The 16,428-nt window shown below is 45.3% G+C and overlaps 2 protein-coding genes across 3 annotated transcripts in view; one reads left to right on the plus strand and one right to left on the minus strand.

Moving 5' to 3' along the window:
• The window catches only part of SFXN1 (sideroflexin 1), a 21,725-nt gene extending 14,808 nt beyond the window's left edge, over positions 1-6,917 (plus strand). Inside the window, exons 10-12 of the mRNA XM_059859989.1 lie at positions 4,777-4,826; positions 5,471-5,518; positions 6,803-6,917. Coding sequence (XP_059715972.1) covers positions 4,777-4,826; positions 5,471-5,518; positions 6,803-6,899 — 195 coding nt within the window. The 3' untranslated portion in view covers positions 6,900-6,917. The remainder of the gene's footprint in view (positions 1-4,776; positions 4,827-5,470; positions 5,519-6,802) is intronic.
• Positions 5,603-16,318, minus strand: KIF20A (kinesin family member 20A). 2 transcript variants are annotated; one of them, XM_059859987.1, is made up of 19 exons: positions 16,219-16,318; positions 15,633-15,805; positions 15,148-15,237; positions 14,909-15,028; positions 14,328-14,466; positions 14,045-14,232; positions 13,812-13,956; positions 12,885-13,085; positions 12,543-12,654; positions 12,374-12,445; positions 11,714-11,857; positions 11,471-11,636; positions 11,039-11,203; positions 10,328-10,467; positions 10,130-10,232; positions 9,256-9,463; positions 8,777-8,868; positions 8,378-8,515; positions 5,603-7,522 (listed from the first exon to the last, which is right to left on the minus strand). In XM_059859987.1, the coding sequence occupies exons 2-19, from the start codon at positions 15,786-15,788 to the stop codon at positions 7,250-7,252; spliced, it is 2,652 nt and encodes an 883-aa protein (XP_059715970.1). In that variant the 5' UTR covers positions 15,789-15,805; positions 16,219-16,318; the 3' UTR covers positions 5,603-7,249. The 2 variants fall into 2 exon arrangements, with proteins under 2 accessions (XP_059715970.1, XP_059715971.1); XM_059859988.1 differs by having other exon boundaries at positions 16,209-16,315.
• Between the last annotated feature and the right edge of the window lie 110 nt (positions 16,319-16,428).

The following is a 16,428-nucleotide window of genomic DNA, read 5'->3' on the forward strand; positions in this document are numbered from 1 at the left end:
CTTTCTTAGAGATAACTTGGTTCTTTTGTCACAGTGCAAGGTAACATTGAGAAAATAGGAACATCCTTGTTACTTTTATAATTGTTCTTAGACTGCTCATTTCCTCCTGTGAAATAAACCTTCCTTCTACTGAGTCATGGAATGCAATTTATTGGGGAAAAAAAAAAAGAACATTTTCATAATGCTGGTTTTCTCAAGATAGCAATAAGGCTATGCTTACCTGCTGTAGTAGCAATCTGAGTTTGTAAACAAAAATGATGGTAAAAATCTCTCATGAAATGATCCTTTAAAATTTACTGGATGTAAAGTGCAGGGTAGGCATAGAATGGGCATTCTTTTTCAAAGATTACTTATTTCCTATATTCTTTTTATGCTAATGTAGTGTGAAGTCAATCCCCTGGTGTTGGTAAATCCATTACCTACATCAGCATTCTGCACTGTGTGAGCATGAGAGGGAAAAGAACAATAATGGAATTAGTTACAGGGTTGTCTAACACAAGGGAAATAATATTCAGGTGAGGAACCCTTTAATTCTTTACCAGTAAAGGCAATTTCATCCTCACTGCTGATATCACTGATTTAATTACTTGGTAGCTCCAGGCAAGGCCTTTGCTTGTGAGACCCACCCAAGAAGCTTAAGGAAATCTGTCTCCTTCCTGTTAGAAAAAATTAGGAAAAAAACCAGACCCTGCCTTGGAAAAGTTTGTGTGGGGACAAGGAGAACAAGCAGGGGAATATTTTGTGTGGAATGGTTTTGTTTGTCTAAGATAAAGCTTTCTGAAGTGTTTAAATTTTATCTCTGACTGTTTCTGCCCTTCGTGTCTCTTGTGCAGAGTGAAATTACCCAGTTACACATCCCACTGGAAAGTGTTTCTGTATTTATAAGGCAGGAACAGATTGCTTGGGGCAGTTGGGGCTGCCCCATCCCTGGAAGTGTCCAAGGCCAGGTTGGAAAGGGCTTGGAACAACCTGGGATAATGAAGGGGGTGGAACTGGATGATCTTAAAAGTCCCTTCCAACCCAAACCATTCTGTGGTTGTCTTCCAATCTTAAAACTTCTTTTCCCTAAAGTGCTTTACTTCCCTCCCACTTTTTAACAGAAAACATTTTTGCTTAGAGTGTAAAAACAGGAAATGTGGCATTTGAGTTTCAGGGTAAAAATCAGTGCTGCTTTTATCTCCTGGAAGAAGTGAGCCTGCAGGGCATCCAAACACACCACAGCTTGTGATACTGTGATGTTCTTGAGAATGTATTGCCTGGAAAATTAACCCTTCTTTAAAAATTTAGGGAAAAAATTATTTTGTATGTATTTGACATGTGAGAAATGTCACAAAGCCATTGCCTCAGCTGACAAATACATGGCATTTGTGAAGAAATTGGAGCAATCCTCAGGGTCTGGAGACAAATACCTGCTGTTTTTGTGTGGTGTAATCAACATAAGGGTGTTGTGCATTTTTCAGATCAGCCAAAATGAGTGATTTCTGCAGTGACTGCTCAGTGGTCTCTGGTACCATCCTGTCCTCTCCCTCAGCCTCAGAGACTGAATCCAGGTGAAACACTGCTCTGCAGGTAGCCAGTGGTAACACCTGGTAGAGATTAGTATTAAACCCATTAAGGAATGAGCTGCATTTTTAACAAGCAGCTTCTGCATGTCCTCATGGAGTTTGAGAAGCACCATCCCATGCCAGCACTGCAGCACCATCCCCACACTGCTTTATTAACTCACTACCCTTGGCCTCTGCTTCTCCACCACTCTTGGAAATAATTCCTGACTGCTTGCCAAAGCCTCTTAAGCAACACACAAGGCCAAAAAATAGGGAAATGGTTGTGAAATGATAAAAGAAATTAGAAAGTTGGTCTGCAGTAAGACAGAGAGAAAGAAATGCTCCTGGGATGTTGGTCCTAGAGCAGCCTGTCATCCTCTGATATTTGGGATAAGATGTAGGTCATGTAGCCCAGCTCATCCCCCACGTTCCCACAGGGTTTTGCACCAAGGCATTGGTGTGAATTAACAACATTCCCAGAAGTTGTTGCTAGAAGATGCCTCAAGAATGTTCTTGGAACACAAGCACATATTTACTGCTTCAAAAAGAAGTTGCCTTGAAGAAGTATTTTTATCTGTAGAAGTTGGGGTTTTTTTGCCATTGGTTTCAGCAGCAGCTTTGGGGCCTGTTTATGTAATTATGCAGCATAGCAGTAATTGATTAGGCTGCATAATGTCTGTTTTCATTATCCCTATGGCCATACTCCTGACCAGCTGTGTGCACAACCAGGTTATTTTACCTGCTGCAGCAGGAGGATCCATAAAGAGCCTTGCCCTGAGGCACAGGGTTTATAGGTTTTATTTACAGGGAACTTTTCTCCTAAAGAAATAGATTGGTTTTTTCCATATAAACTTTCAAAAATTCCAATCAGCACTAAAGTTTTAGTTTATATTGCTACTCTTACACAGCTTTAGCTACAGTTTCTTGTCTGTTCTGCAAATTGTTATTAACATCCAAGTTGATTCTAGAAGTTTCCTCATACATCCTTGAAACAAGCTCCTTGGGATCTTTTAATCTGCAGCTAAAATCTGCATTCAAAACGGTTACAAAACCAGAGCAGAGAGCCTTTTCCTTCAAGCATTGTTCTTGAATGTCTTATGCCCTGAAGTCCTCCACACATTCCTAATTTCACTGTCATTTCATTTATTTATTTTTTTGAAAAAAGATATAGGAAAGCTGACAGATTTTTATATTCAACAAAGAAAGGAGGCATGTAGAGAAAAGCTGATTCTCCTTATGGCTTTTGTTTGCTTAATTATCATTTCTCCATTTTCTCTGTTTGCATTAACCACTAAAATGTCATAAAGACATCTGGAAATTAAATCCTAATTCATTGGGAACTGCCTTCTTCCTGAGTTAAATGATAGTTCTCTAACACACTGAATTCTTCTGTTCTTTCTCTTGTAGTTTCTCCATTTTCTCTCTTTGTGGGGGTGTGCAGCCTGCATTTGAATTTTATTATGTTGTTCCCTGGGCAACTCCAGTTCTTAATTCTGACCTCCCAGTGTTACTTTTTCCTCACCATCTTTCTGTATTAGTGCAGCCTGGTAACATTCTTGAAAAATAAAGGCTGGAATTCCCAGTTAGCAAAAAATGTTCCAGCACATAAACTCCACGTTCTTTATGGAGTCTGTATTAGACACCTCTCTCTCTCTCAGACCAACTCTGACAAAGGCATGAAACCATTTATTCCTCTCAGGACACCTTCCAACAGCCTTTTCAGTTAGAAAATTGTATTTGGGGCTTTTCTGTTAAATCTGTTGGGTCCCACACTGCCCTGCAATGCACAGCATCCCCCTCCCTCCCTTCTCAGAGACAGTGCAGGGTTTGGCACTCTTGGCATGGACTCTCCCAGGGCATAAAATGAAAATTTGGGGTGAGTTTATCTCAGCTGAGGGTCAGATGGAGGTGTTTAGGGAATGCCAGAACAGCAAAGCTCTGCTGCCTTCACTCTTCATTCACTCTTCTTGCTGTTGTTTTCTGTCTCCATTTGTTATCTCTTGTTGCAGGTTATTGCTGAATTGCCCAGTTCTTCCTGCACTCATTTCTGCTTTACAGATTGACTCCAGGAAAAAAAAAAAATAAAGAGAAGCAGTCTTCTACATTGTTTCTTCTCCCTCAGGCCCTGGAGAACTTTTGCTCCACACGGGCTGGTTTTCCCTGCCTCAGACACGGCTCTGACCTCCCTCAGCCCTGAGCTTTGTCTTCCTGAGCTTTCTGCATTTCCTTTGCCCATTTCTACTCTCAAACAGTGCCCAGCTTTTGTTCACCAGTTTCCCCTCTAACTTCTATATCTTGAGAAATTCTTCTTGCAGAAACACCATCAACTGTATCAAGTGATTTTTACCTCATGAGCTATTTGTTTTAAAATTCCCTTTATGTCCTCATGGCAGCTGTGTTCTGCTCTTAATGGAGCAAGAGGCAGCAGTGGCCACTGAACAGCTCTGGGTTTACTTCATTAGTAATTAATTTCAACTGAAATTCTACCAATGAGAGTGTGTTCATAAATAATTTTAAAAGCCTGCAAAAAAAAAAATTCTTGGCATATATTCAAGTTTTGCAAAAGTTACAGAATTAATGAGGCATGTGGGTTATGTGTTGCTTTTTCAGCTTGGTTTTCCCAGTCCTCAAACCCTACTTTCCTTCAGTAAAAGGTGAACTCTTGCAGAACTGGAGTGTTGCTACAAGTTCCTGCACACCAGGGGAAATCATATGACAGGAGAAAGGGCTAAGAGGGGCAGATTTACATCTCCTTTATTTATGGCTGGTGGCTCTAGTTGCAGGTTAAAACCATTTGATACCACCAAAGGGAAGGAGCTGTAACCAGACTGAGCTCTTCCCTATAATGCCTGGGCAAAATTTCCTGTGCCCTGCAGAGGTTTGGCAGCACCCCTTGGAAACTTCCAAATTTCAGCTCTGTTGCTACTGTGGGCTTGTGAGACTCAGCAAAGGCCCAGGAGCAGGTCCTGAGTCAAACAGCCACTCGCTCAGTGGAGTTTCTGACACTTACTCAAGATCACTGTGTACATTGATTCCCCTGGGAATTTTCTTGCTGCTCTCCAGAGGGATTTGGCTCTCAAAGTGGAGCTCAGCATGAAGCCACACTGGACAGGGTTTTACCTTCACATCTCAGAGTCTTTTAGGTGCAATCTGTCTCTTAAGTGAATTCCAGGAAGGTGAGAAGCAGGAAGAAAAGAGTCCATACTCACTGTGTGTGGTTTTATTTCAACAGAAATTTCCTTGGATGAGCGCTCCCATTCAGGTTGGATTAGTTGGGTTCTGGTAAGTGGTTTCTTTGGGTTGGGTCTGCTGTCTTAAGAGATACTTGTAGAGGTTTTGAGAATGCAGCAATATTTGCTTTTTTTTTTTTTAAGGAAAAAAGGCAGAGAGTTACTGAGGGCACAGCAGTTATTTCCATCTCTGTAAGATAAAATATCATGTTAAAAACTAAAAAGCCGTTAGAAGGGAAGAAGCTGCCAAGAAAAGCAGAGGGAGGGAGAAAGGGAGTGGCAAAAAAAGGAATGTGGCAGCTTGATTCGAAAAGATGATTTGGCTGCTACCTCTAAACAGTCAGTGGAATCTCATCCTGGAGGTTGATAATTCTGGGAACATTTGGTTAATAGGGTTTAATTTGCTGTGTTCTGGCATTTTCTGTTGTCATGCACACAAAAGGTGAAACACTGTAAGGACATCAAATAGTAAATTTAGACAAATTTGGGAACATTGTATTGAAACATTTAGTGCTATTTGTAGGTAATGATTTCATAAGGTACAATGCAGTGAGAAATAAAATTTACAAAGCACTTTGTGGAACTTTACCTCATTGTGTACAGAAAAGAAGAAAGCTTTTTACTTAAATCATGCATAAGATTTTTGAATTCTGTTTTAGCACCCTAATATTTTAAACCTGGTTTTGTCTCCTCTAGTCTCGTGTTTGCAACTCCCCTGTGTTGTGCACTGTTTCCTCAGAAAAGGTGGGTACTGCTGTGAATTATCCTCACTTCAGTGTCATTCCAGATCCAGTCATAGTGCTGCACACAGACACAAACACAGGGTCATTGCCAGCTCAAGCACAGTTTTAATTCCCATATAACAAAGGTGATAAACAAGAGAATATACAGAAAAGTAATAACTGTGTTATTCATCAGTAATATATAATAGTTGTTTACAAACCCCAGCAGCTCAAGATGAGTTCTATACAATATATTCATGTACAGTAAGATTATGGATGCAGTTAATACAGTCAGAGCCCATTTTATTTTCAGCTGGAAACTCTATTTATACAGAACAGCACTGGAATATCTGTGCTCATTTGTTATTTGATTAATATTTTTCCAGACTTTTCATCAATACAGAAGTAGCTCAGTACTGAAAGCAGTCTTAGAAACAATATTCATTATAGCTGGAATCCTTATGAAATCTGAATGAGTTACTTAAGTTACTTAAAAAAAACCTTGCCTAATTTGGTACATAGTATGGACAGGGCCTGAAATTCAGCTGTCCCTCTAATTTTAACAGTGGTTGTCTAAACTCAACAAGCTGCCAGCTGTACCTTAAACAACCCAAGCTTGAGCTGAGTCCATTAAAATGCTGAACAACCAAGGCAGCTTTTGACTTCCAGAAAACAATAGCAAATTCTCAGTGTTGTTTGAGTACAACAGAGCTGACACCATCTGGCTCCCTGCTTGGCCTAGGATAGAGAACTGTGGTAAACAAGTGTCACTAGGCTACCTGGAGATGACTTGACAAACCAACCCAGCACACATGTTACAGTTCTTGATTTCAGCCAGGGCTCTGCAGTTCAGGGGAAGATTAGACCTTGAACTGTGTTCAGGAAATTGCAGCTGTTCAAGTGACCTGGCAGCTTAATTCACTTTACTGTGAACCAGCTTTCATAAAAACAAACCTTGTATTCAACTGAATAAAATCACAGCGTAAGTTAAATAGAAAAATACCTTCCTAAAATGGTTTTTATTAAATAGAATGTAAGTTTCAATTGCCAGCAACAACCTGAGCAATGAGGTGGATCCTTACCCTCATGGCGATAGCAACAGCCATTTCCTGACTTCATGAACTATACCGCTGCCCTTGGAGCAGGGATTCATGTGCCCTGGTCTATGAGCCTGCTTCCTGGATAAGATATTTAAAAAGATCTGAAAACTCTTGCCAATGTAGGAAGTTCAGCAGGTGCATTGTCCATCTTGTTTTCCCCTCTGGTGCGTGTTTGGTGTAACCCCTTCACTGTTTCTTTTGCTCAGTTCCATGTCGGTGTCGCGCTTGGAGCCAGACTTGCAAGCCGAGATCCGAGCCAGCAGCCCTGGCCTGGAACGTGTATACTTCAATAAAGGATTATAATTCAAGGAAGGCAAAGTATCTTTCAAGGAGAAACTTATGAACTTATTTTTTGAATTGTGTGCCAACATAGACAAGAACACACCTTTATCTTGTCCTTTCGTTAAACAAGTTGATCGTCTGCTTTATTTTACAGTTAAAGACTTTCCTCAGCATAGTGTTTAAATCACGTAAGGTCACTTTGTCCACTTTGGTATTGTTTGAAAGTTTAAACATACATATCCAGAGATGTTTACATAAGTCTCAAGCAGCTACAATAACAATAAAGAAGCGCACAATGAAAACCAGATGCTATTATATTGGATTTGCCACCTGTTCCAGTAATAGCTGGGCAGGGACCTCCTTTTGAAAAGTCATAGAGCAACTGAACGAAGTTGCCAGCCTCTGGTAGCCGCAGGACGGGTGGCTGAACGTGTCAGGATGTTGTGCAGGAAGGGTTTTTTGCCAGGAGGCTGATTGGGCTGCAGGTTCTCCCTGTTGGCACAGAAGCGTTTCTTGAGGGCGGACGTTGGCGGCGCCTGCAGCCGCTGCACGGTGTGGTACTGCTCAGCAATGCAGGCCGCCTTCTTGCGCAGGTCCAGCTTCACCAGCATCATGTTGTTCTGCAGCTCTGCCAGGGTCTGGTCCTGAGGAACGCAAGGCAAGATATATTTATAATAAAAAATATAAAAATATCAAATCATAGAAAAGCCCATTCCGAGTTAGAACAGACCTTAAAGATCCTCTTGTTCTCTCTGTTGTGGACAAGGACAGCTTTTACTAGACCAGGTTGCTCTAAGTCCCATCCAACCTGGCCTTAAAACACTTCCAGGGATGGAGCAGCCACAACTTTTCTAGGAAATGTGTTTTCAGTGCTTCAGCATCCTCAGAGTAAAGAATTTTTTTCCTAATATTTAATCTAAACCTCAGTGAGAAGCTATTCCCCCTGGTCTTGTCATTCTCTGCTCTTACAAAAAGTCCAGCTTTCTTGTAGGCTCCCATCAGGTACAATGAGAAGTTGTCTTAACTCCCTGGTTACTGTGAACTGGGGAGGATAAACAGCCTTTTGCCAAAATTCACTAACTGTTCTGCTAAATAAGACCATGCATAAAAGCTTCTACTGTCAACAGTGTAGCAGTTCAGTAACACATAGGAACTGTAAGGGTGGGACAAAGCTGACTCCATCCTGCTGCAAATATGCTGCCATAGCAACTGTGATGGAGTGGATAAGGAAATGAGAACTCTGAATTCTCCTACTTTAAGTGCAGGCTGCCAGTTAACTGAACAGGAACAATTTGGGTCTCCTGTGGAAAGGTAAATACACAACTAACTCAGCCATTGAAAAAAAAAAATCAGCCACAGAGCTCCCTTCCCAAAATATGTACCAGCAAATCAATCGTTTTTATTTGCAGCAGCAAGAACTTTGGTTGCTGTGATTATGGCAAAGCACACAGACTGGACCCCTCTTCCCCATGCAACCCACACCAAAGCAGACACATCACCTGTCTTGCCAGGATGTCATCACACATGCCCAGGGCTTCTCGCAGCCTCCCTGCCCCTGTGCTGTGGCAGCACGCTCGCTCTGCAGACTGGAGAGACTCCCCAATTTTTTGTAACTCTGAACGCAGCAATCTGACGTTCTAGAAGAGAGAGGTTTAATGCAACAGCTGGTTTTGGCACTGCTCTGCAAACAAAGCCACTCCAAGGTAATTCAGACATGCAGCACTGAGGGAGGATCCCATCTGAGTGATCAGATACTACAACCTTCAACAACTCCCCTAAGTTCAACAAACCCATTTCATTTATTTAAAAACATGGAAACAGCAGCCCCAGACTTTGTTTTAGCTGGCAACCATTTTGCCCTGCAAATGTTCTTTTCTGTAACACAGAACTGGAGTTACCTTCTGTCCATCCTCCAGCTTCCTGTCCACATCCATAGTAATGGGTTTGGCAGAGGGAGGTGGCTCCACTAATTTCTGGTACTTGTGCAACTCTAGGAACAGACAAAAAGTAGTGAGAAATAGGACATTAATCAGCCTTCAATATTCGTGAAATTCAGGACTTCCCTTGAGACAAGCTGCCACAGGCAAGCTGGAAAGAGCTTTTGTGTTTGTGCAGAACAGCACAAACATTCCAGGCTACTCCCATTCACTTAGACAAAGGGGCTTAAGAATTTGAATGGAAGGATTATCCTGTGCTAAAGTCCATTTTCCTGTGAAAATGAAGTGAAACTGTCCATCCAGCACATTATTCCTGTCACCTACAAGTCAAATAATGTTTTGAGGGTGTCTGAATCCAATGTACCCTGAAGCAGGTCTCTCTAAACCTGCACAGAGATCTCTCAGCAGGGTTCAGAACTGCTGCAGCATTGCTGCTGTACCTGCACTTGTGGAATTCAACTCCTTTTGACACTGCTCCAGCCTGGCTTTGGTGTCTGCCAGCTCCTGCTGCAGAGCAGATGAGGTGGCCACTCGCTTGGATCGACGTATACTCTGCTCTGAGTCCTTTTGCTTGGCATCCAGGCTCTCCAGTTTTTGTTTGGTCTCCTTCAGAGCAGCTTTGAGCTCCGAAATCTCCTCGTCACGCTCCTGAGAAAGGAAGTTTGTTCAAAGAGTCAACAAGATTTTTGTAGCACAACTTGTCTGAAACGTTCTGTGTCTTTATTCCTGGAGAATTTCTCAATCCCACACTCCACATACTGAACCCAGCCTTTAAGGTTACTTTTAAGTAAGTACAGCAAACCCACTTCCTGGGAGCCTAAACCACTTTTTTTACAGGCTATAAAGAGGGATTGTTTTAGAAGTTGGCATCTTCAGAGTAGTCTGCAAGAAGTCCCAGAGGTCACTCAAATGCTGTAGGCATGAAAATATGGACAGGTGCATACCCATCATCACAAATGAGAGCAAGAAGAGAAATTCACACAACTTGTGTGGATCTGAAGAGCCCAAATCAAGCCAGTAGTGCAAGGAGTGAGGGGGGAAGAGAATCATGTTGAACAAATGGGTAAGTTGGGATGGTTGCACATTAGCTTCCAGATTGACAGTTCAAAATTAGGAAGCCTAGTGGGCTACATAAAGTGGGAGACAAGAAGCAAAAATTGTGGATGAAGAGATGAAATAATATCACCAAAAATACCTCAGAAAGCAAAATCTCTCTTTTCACTTTGCATAAAGCTCTTCCTGGACTCAAGTACCCAGAGTCCCCTCCCAACCCACTGCCACTTTCCTGATGTCATTGCATTGCCCTGAACAAACCTGCATCTCCTCCTGGTAGTGGTCAGTCAGTAACTCCTTCAGGATGGCCATTTTACCCTCGTACAGTTCCTCCAGCTGCTCTCTCTGAGCATCCACGTGCTGGCTACAAGAGAACAACCAATTCCATGTCAGGATCTGGCAGTTCTGGGTGCTGCAGCTCATCCTGAGCAGAGGGAGGGAGACCAGCACAGGCTCTACCTCCACCACTGCTCCTTCTGTTGCATGTGCTCCAGCATCTCATTGCAGATCTCCTCGCGCAGGCGCATCTCGAGCTGCAGCTTCTTCTGCCGCTCCTGCACCAGCAGCTCTCGTGCAGCCTCGACCGCACGCAGCAGGTCCTGCAAGAGACACAGCTCTGTTGCCCACACTGCACTACAGAGTTAAGACCTGGAGTAAACTAAGTGATGCCATGTCTGCAGGATGCAGTGATCTAGATTTCAGGGTTTAGTCACGTGGAAAGAAAAGTAGCCAGGGTTTGCTACTGTGACACATGACAGCTTGAGTCTCTGTAGGGATATGGGTTCATCTTGAGCTTTCAGCTATCCCCGCTGCCTGCTTTATCTAGGAAGTCTGATTTTTTTTTTTTTTTCCCGTTTAGATTCCTGTTCTGCATCTTTTCTAGATTTCCCTTGGAGAGAAGGAATTACAGGTGTGCACCTGCACTGTTACTGCCACTGTTCCACAGATGACAAAGTGCTTTCAAATTCAGCATGTGTGTCAGATTTAGACCAAGTGCAGAATGTTTTTTTTCAAGGATTCTCAATTTCCTGGGTCCTTTTTCCTTCTGAGGTTCTGTGTCATCTCTCTTGGCTCTCTCTGAGCTCCAATCCCAGCTCCCCAGGCCAAAGCTAACAGTCATGTTCTTGACCATGCATCCACATAAAGGCTGTAAAACAAATCACAACCCACCTTCTTCTCATACATAGAGACATCAGCCTCATCCTCAGTTTCTTCTTCTGATTCCACATCTTCCTCTGGCTCTGCTTCTGGACCCTGGCTGATTCGCCTGTTGTGTTCTTTGATGATGGATTTTAAGGATGGAAGTCCCAGCTTTGTGGGAGGTGCCTGAACAAGCTGTAGGAGAAAAGACCACCATTATCAATCTGCAAAGCCTGGAAATTGTGTAGTCTTTAAACACAGCCAGCCCCTCTCTGCAACCTGTCAGCCATTTCAGTTTAGCAGAATCTGGAAACACTCTGGAGGTAATAACCACTGGAGAAGCAGAAGGATGATGTACAAGCATGTCCCCTCTCCTTGTGGTGGGAAGGGACCAAGTCCCACAGAAGCAGGAGAAACCCAAGCTGCCCTGACCATGCCACGATCCTGGTGTGTGTTACTCACCTGGCTGGCAATGGCTGAGAACTTGGCTACGTACAGAGTCTCATCATAGGTGGAAGCACACTGGTTGATGTTGACAATCATGCAGGAGCGCCCGCGCCCGGTGAAGAAGCCCTGGAACACGCGGGTCAGTTTGCTGTCCCGGAACGGAACCACTGCCTGCTTTGTCCTGTGGGAGAGACAGCAGTGAGCTGGGAAAGCAGAAACAACCCCCCACACCCTCCCCCTGGAGGAGTGGATGCTCACTTGGCCTGCTGGTTCTGGCGGAGGGCGGCGATGCAGCGGCCCAGGGTGTGCAGGGAGGTGTTGATGTTGTTGGCTTCCTTCATTCGCTCCCCGCTCCTCTGGTCCTTGCAGCGCTCGGAGCCTGCCAGGTCACACAGGGACAGCCTGAGGGAAACACAGGGATATTCACATCTCTTACAGGCTTTGTCCTGCCATATCAGGTTTGTGCTTCAGACACCCTGCAGTCACCTTCCCAGCTTCCCCCTAAGGGCACAGACCATTCTTTTGGTGTTGATGGGTAGAAGGGCCTGCCTTAAGTGTAGATGTTACACAAAGTAACAGCAAAATGAGCTTTGAAGTGTCAATTTCAGAGATTCTTTGCCAGTCCTCAGAACAGCCACTTTCCAGATAAATACATCCCAGGGACAGGCACCAGCAGCACTCAAATCAGCCCTGCTGCAAGGGTAAGGATGCTCACATTTACCTTCACTCAAAAAGCCTGAGAACTACCTCAAGTTGTACCTTGCAGTACTCCTCAAACTCCTGTCAGTTCCAAGATTTCACATTTATTCCTTCCGAGTACTTTAAACAACACCAACATCAAGATACTTCCCATACCCTCAACCAAAGAGACAAGAAAGTTGAGATTACACCCAAATCCTAAAAAGCCATGAAACTTACTCGCTGATTTTTGGAACAACTTCACTGCCGCCTCTTTGCAAGTGCAAAATCCGAATGGAGAACACACTGTGACTGTAAAGAAACATGCAAATATATTTTTTAAAAAAGGCAAACTTTAAAATCCCCTCAGAATTGTATTTCTGCCTAAACAATCCCTCTCCCTTCAGACCTGCGGCTGGAGTTCTGGTTCATGTGGGTGCTTGCAAAACTCTGGTTCTTCCGACCCAGTTTCAGAAGCTTCCAGGCCTCATCAGCATCCCGGACATTGATCCAGTTCAGATCTGGAAAGCAAGCATGCAGTGGGCACAGCAGTTGGGAGACTGGCAAAAAACTTACCTCAGCCCCAACCTCACCATTGCATGTTCTTGACATCAACAAATTTGACAATCCTGTAATCCCAACATCAGAGCTCTCTGTGGGGCTCTCCAGCACACCACTGCTAAGCCACCCACCCACTCAGTCCTAAAGCCTCCCTAGCAGGCCACCAAACCTCTCCTGCAGGCAAACCCACCTTTCACATAGGGGTTGCCAGTCTGGTCCTCGCAGAGCCGCAGCGTTTGCCGCTTGCGGTTCTGCCCAGGTAGAGCTGGTTCTAACAAGTCATAGATTAACTCGTTGTAGATCTCAAAGAAAGAGACCCAGATGGAGAACTGGACATCTCCTGGGCTGGTGAGTGAAATGCGATCCAGGTCAGCCCAGCAAGGGCCCAGTTCTGGGGAAAAAAAGAGAAAAAAAGGAAGGAAAACAAATCATGACTGCAGCTTTTTCTGGGTCCAACCAGATTGGTTTAGCTCTAGAGCAAGATACTTCCTTCAGCAAGCAAAATCACCCCAGAAACAAATCCTTTTATTTACTTCCTCCCATTTGCATCTATTCTAATGCCTGTCTCCATTGAAACAGCCAAAAGTTTCCTTTAACAGTATCATCTGCTCTGTGTAAGGACTTTTATATGCTCAATTTTGATTCCAGAATTACAAGATATTTCAAACATGAACTGTTTCCAGCATAACTGAAGTTTTAGTCCTCTTTATCTCAATCACTCCATACTTCTGGATACCTAAGCAGCTGGTAGTTCCTGGGTTTGATAGTCAGAGCACAAGTGCTCAGTGCAGCCTGCCACTTTGGCATCCTGCTCCCCAGCAATCCCCATCTCACAGCAATCAACTGGCTCATAACCACATTCCTTGAATGAAATGAGTGAATGTCAAGCAATTTTTCATTTCACAAGGCTTGGTTATTATGGAGTGGTGAATTCTTCTGATACTGGCAAAATATATGCAGAGTTTTTCTGATGTGGCATCTTTCAAAGGGAAAATCTGAGGCTACAGCACCTTTTCTCCCTTACCCAGAACACAGCATCCAAACAGCCATCACCCTTTTCTTCCCTCATCCTCCAACAAAAAGAAGCAGGTAGCACACAACAGGCTTCCAGAAATACCTTCTGTCTGGCTGAGGTCTGAACGGTTGGTGAGCTGGCTGGATGAAGACAGCCCAGCAACTCCACTGTCAAAACTGCCACTGGTGGTGGCCTGGAGCTGAGATTCAGCACTGTGACTCCTCTTCAGCGGCGTCAGCAGCTCCTCCTTGAAGGAAACAAGGAACAGGAGCGTGCAAGTAGCGTGACACCCCCTCTTTCCTCTTGCTATTGAACCCCCAGAGGCCCATGCTTACCTCCCAGAGGCCCCTCTGCAGCATCATCTGCTTCTTGGTCTCCTCCTGGCGCACCTGCCTGCTGTCCAGCCAGGTCACCTCGTTGCAGAGGGCAGGCTTCAGGTCCATGGCCTGGTACAGCCGGTCCCCCACACTGTTGAAGATAGTTGCCAAGGAGCGAGGCAGAATCCCCCCATCTTGGGCAGTGCCTGCAGCAAGAGCAGCAGCAAAGCTGAGGATTCAGAGGCAGAAAACAGAAAACTATTCCTTCAAGGGGCCCCACAACACCTGGTGCTTTCCTTACCCTGAATTGTGTGAGTCTTCCCTGAATTGGTGATGCCATAGGTGTAAACCAGACAGTTCTGCCCACTCAGCACATCCTTTACCACCTGCTTCATCGTCTCATCAAAGAACAATTTCTGCCCCACCTCTGGTCCAAAAATCTACAAACAAGACACAGGAAAAATGGCTTCATGTAGATCTTTCCTATCCTTTGCTGATGGTTGCTCAAGTGATATTACATGGTCTTTTGTTCCCTGCACTAGCCATGAGCAAGAGACCCACCAGCAACTCCAGCTGAGCTCCCTACAAAAAAAAGCTGCTCACTTTTTTAATCCAGTAACATCTCACATCACTGCAGCCCCTAATCTGTTTAGAGCCTCATGGAGTTTGCCATTTGCTGCCAAAAAAGAGTTGTCAGAAATAGCTTAAAATAAAAGAACTAATAAAATAGCAACTAAAACCTGAAGTAACCTGAGTGCATGAGACTGCAGAGTTCAGGCAGTGCCCTGGGGTCAGTGGATGTGAATAAGGCTGCTTTTCAAGCTGCAGGGCTGGTTTAAGCTGAAATCACTTCCAGATGGGTTGTTTGTTCCAGCTACCTACCTGGGTGAAGGAGAATCTGTGCACTGCTTGTCCCACTCCTCGCTCCGTGCTCCGCATGGTGAAGGAATTCTTTGGAGCTTTTAGAATAAGGGTTTCTGAGTTCTCAATACAGACGCAGCCCTAAAGAACACATAAAAGCCATCATTGCAGTGGCTTACAGGAGGATAGACAGTGAAGGACAACAGCATCTCCCAGCAGGCACACAGCCAGCTCAGACTCTACTTCATTCAGTGTCTCACCTGGTCTTCCCCCTTTTCTACTTCTGTAGATTTCAGAGGTCGAACTCTGAGGTAAACCTTTAATTTTCCATTATTGTCTTCAGCTACAGCCTGCAAGAATCAGCACAAGTTAAATATGGCAGCCAGAGAGGCAGCACACAACCCCCATGGGAACACTTAACAGGAACCACAATATGGAGCACACATGTTGGCTATGCTGCTAGTGCTGAGGAATTTCTCTGGTCCCAAAATCACCAACAATGCCAGAAGCTTTCTTCGGCATTTCCAAACCTAAGAAATTATTTTTTTATCTAATGGATCAGACCAAGAAGCCAAAGGCCCAAAACCAAGCATTACCCCAAGAGGCTCTTGCTGCCAACTGCTCTCCCAGGAACTGCTCCCCCCAAATACAGCAGTTTGCTGCTGCCTCTTCTGAAGAGTCTCTGTTATTTCTGCATCACACCACCTTTGTACAGAGAACAGCAGCCACGAGTGAAAACGCTGACCTGAGAGACCTCCAGGTTTGGGGAGATGGCAGAGAACTCCGGCATCAGGTTCTTGCGCAGGTCAGCCCCAAAGCCCGTTGCTGTGGACTCGAGCACAGGGGAGGCTGCAGCCTCATCGTCAGAAAACAGCCCTGGGGAGGCGAGTGCTTGTGCCATGGTGCCTCACACGGCTCCTGGGAAAAAAGGGGAACGGGACAGGGGGATATTACAGCAACCCCCTGCACATCCATCAGTCCCCGCAAACACGGACCCCCACGTGGAATCCTCCCTACACACAGACACTGCTTGCAATGTGCGCATACACACAGCCCCTGCACTCGGGGAAACCTCGCAGGACCCCGGACACAGCCCGTGCACGCACAAACACGACCCAGGACTCCAAACCCACCTCCTGGACACACTGCCACCATACAGGTGACATGCACACAGACACCCCTTTAACACACGGTACCAAACAGACCTAACGCACACACCAGCCACCACACAGGACAGCGCCAAGCCCAGACGCAGCTCGCCGCCGCCCCCCCCCCCCCCCACACGCACAGCCCAGCACCACGCGGGTCTGGCCGCACGCACAGGGACCCACCGACACCGCCGGCCGCCCCTCTCGCCGCTCCGGCCCCGCTGCCCCTCACGCCGCCCCTCGCTCGGCGTTTCAAACCTCGCCGCCCGCCCGCTTCGCCAATGGGAGCACGGCATGAGCGCCCCTCGACCAATCAACGCCAGCTTTTGCGACGAAGGGGGCGGGGCCCCGGGCAACCGGCCGCTCTCGCGCGCGCACACGGCGAGGGGGGCG

This window comes from Haemorhous mexicanus, chromosome 15 (genome assembly GCF_027477595.1).
Source record: "Haemorhous mexicanus isolate bHaeMex1 chromosome 15, bHaeMex1.pri, whole genome shotgun sequence".
In the NCBI taxonomy this organism is placed as follows: domain Eukaryota; kingdom Metazoa; phylum Chordata; class Aves; order Passeriformes; family Fringillidae; genus Haemorhous; species Haemorhous mexicanus.

What these genes read in the sequence shown, in the direction of transcription:
- KIF20A (XM_059859987.1), bottom strand. Translation starts at nt 15,788, where the DNA reads ATGGCACAAGCACTCGCCTCCCCAGGGCTGTTTTCTGACGATGAGGCT. An exon ending in ACTACCAGGAGGAGATGCAG is followed by an intron (nt 9,464 to 10,129) that starts GTTTGTTCAGGG and finishes TTCCTTTCTCAG; the next exon opens with GAGCGTGACGAGGAGATTTC. An exon ending in GTTGAATTCCACAAGTGCAG is followed by an intron (nt 8,869 to 9,255) that starts GTACAGCAGCAA and finishes GTCTGTTCCTAG; the next exon opens with AGTTGCACAAGTACCAGAAA.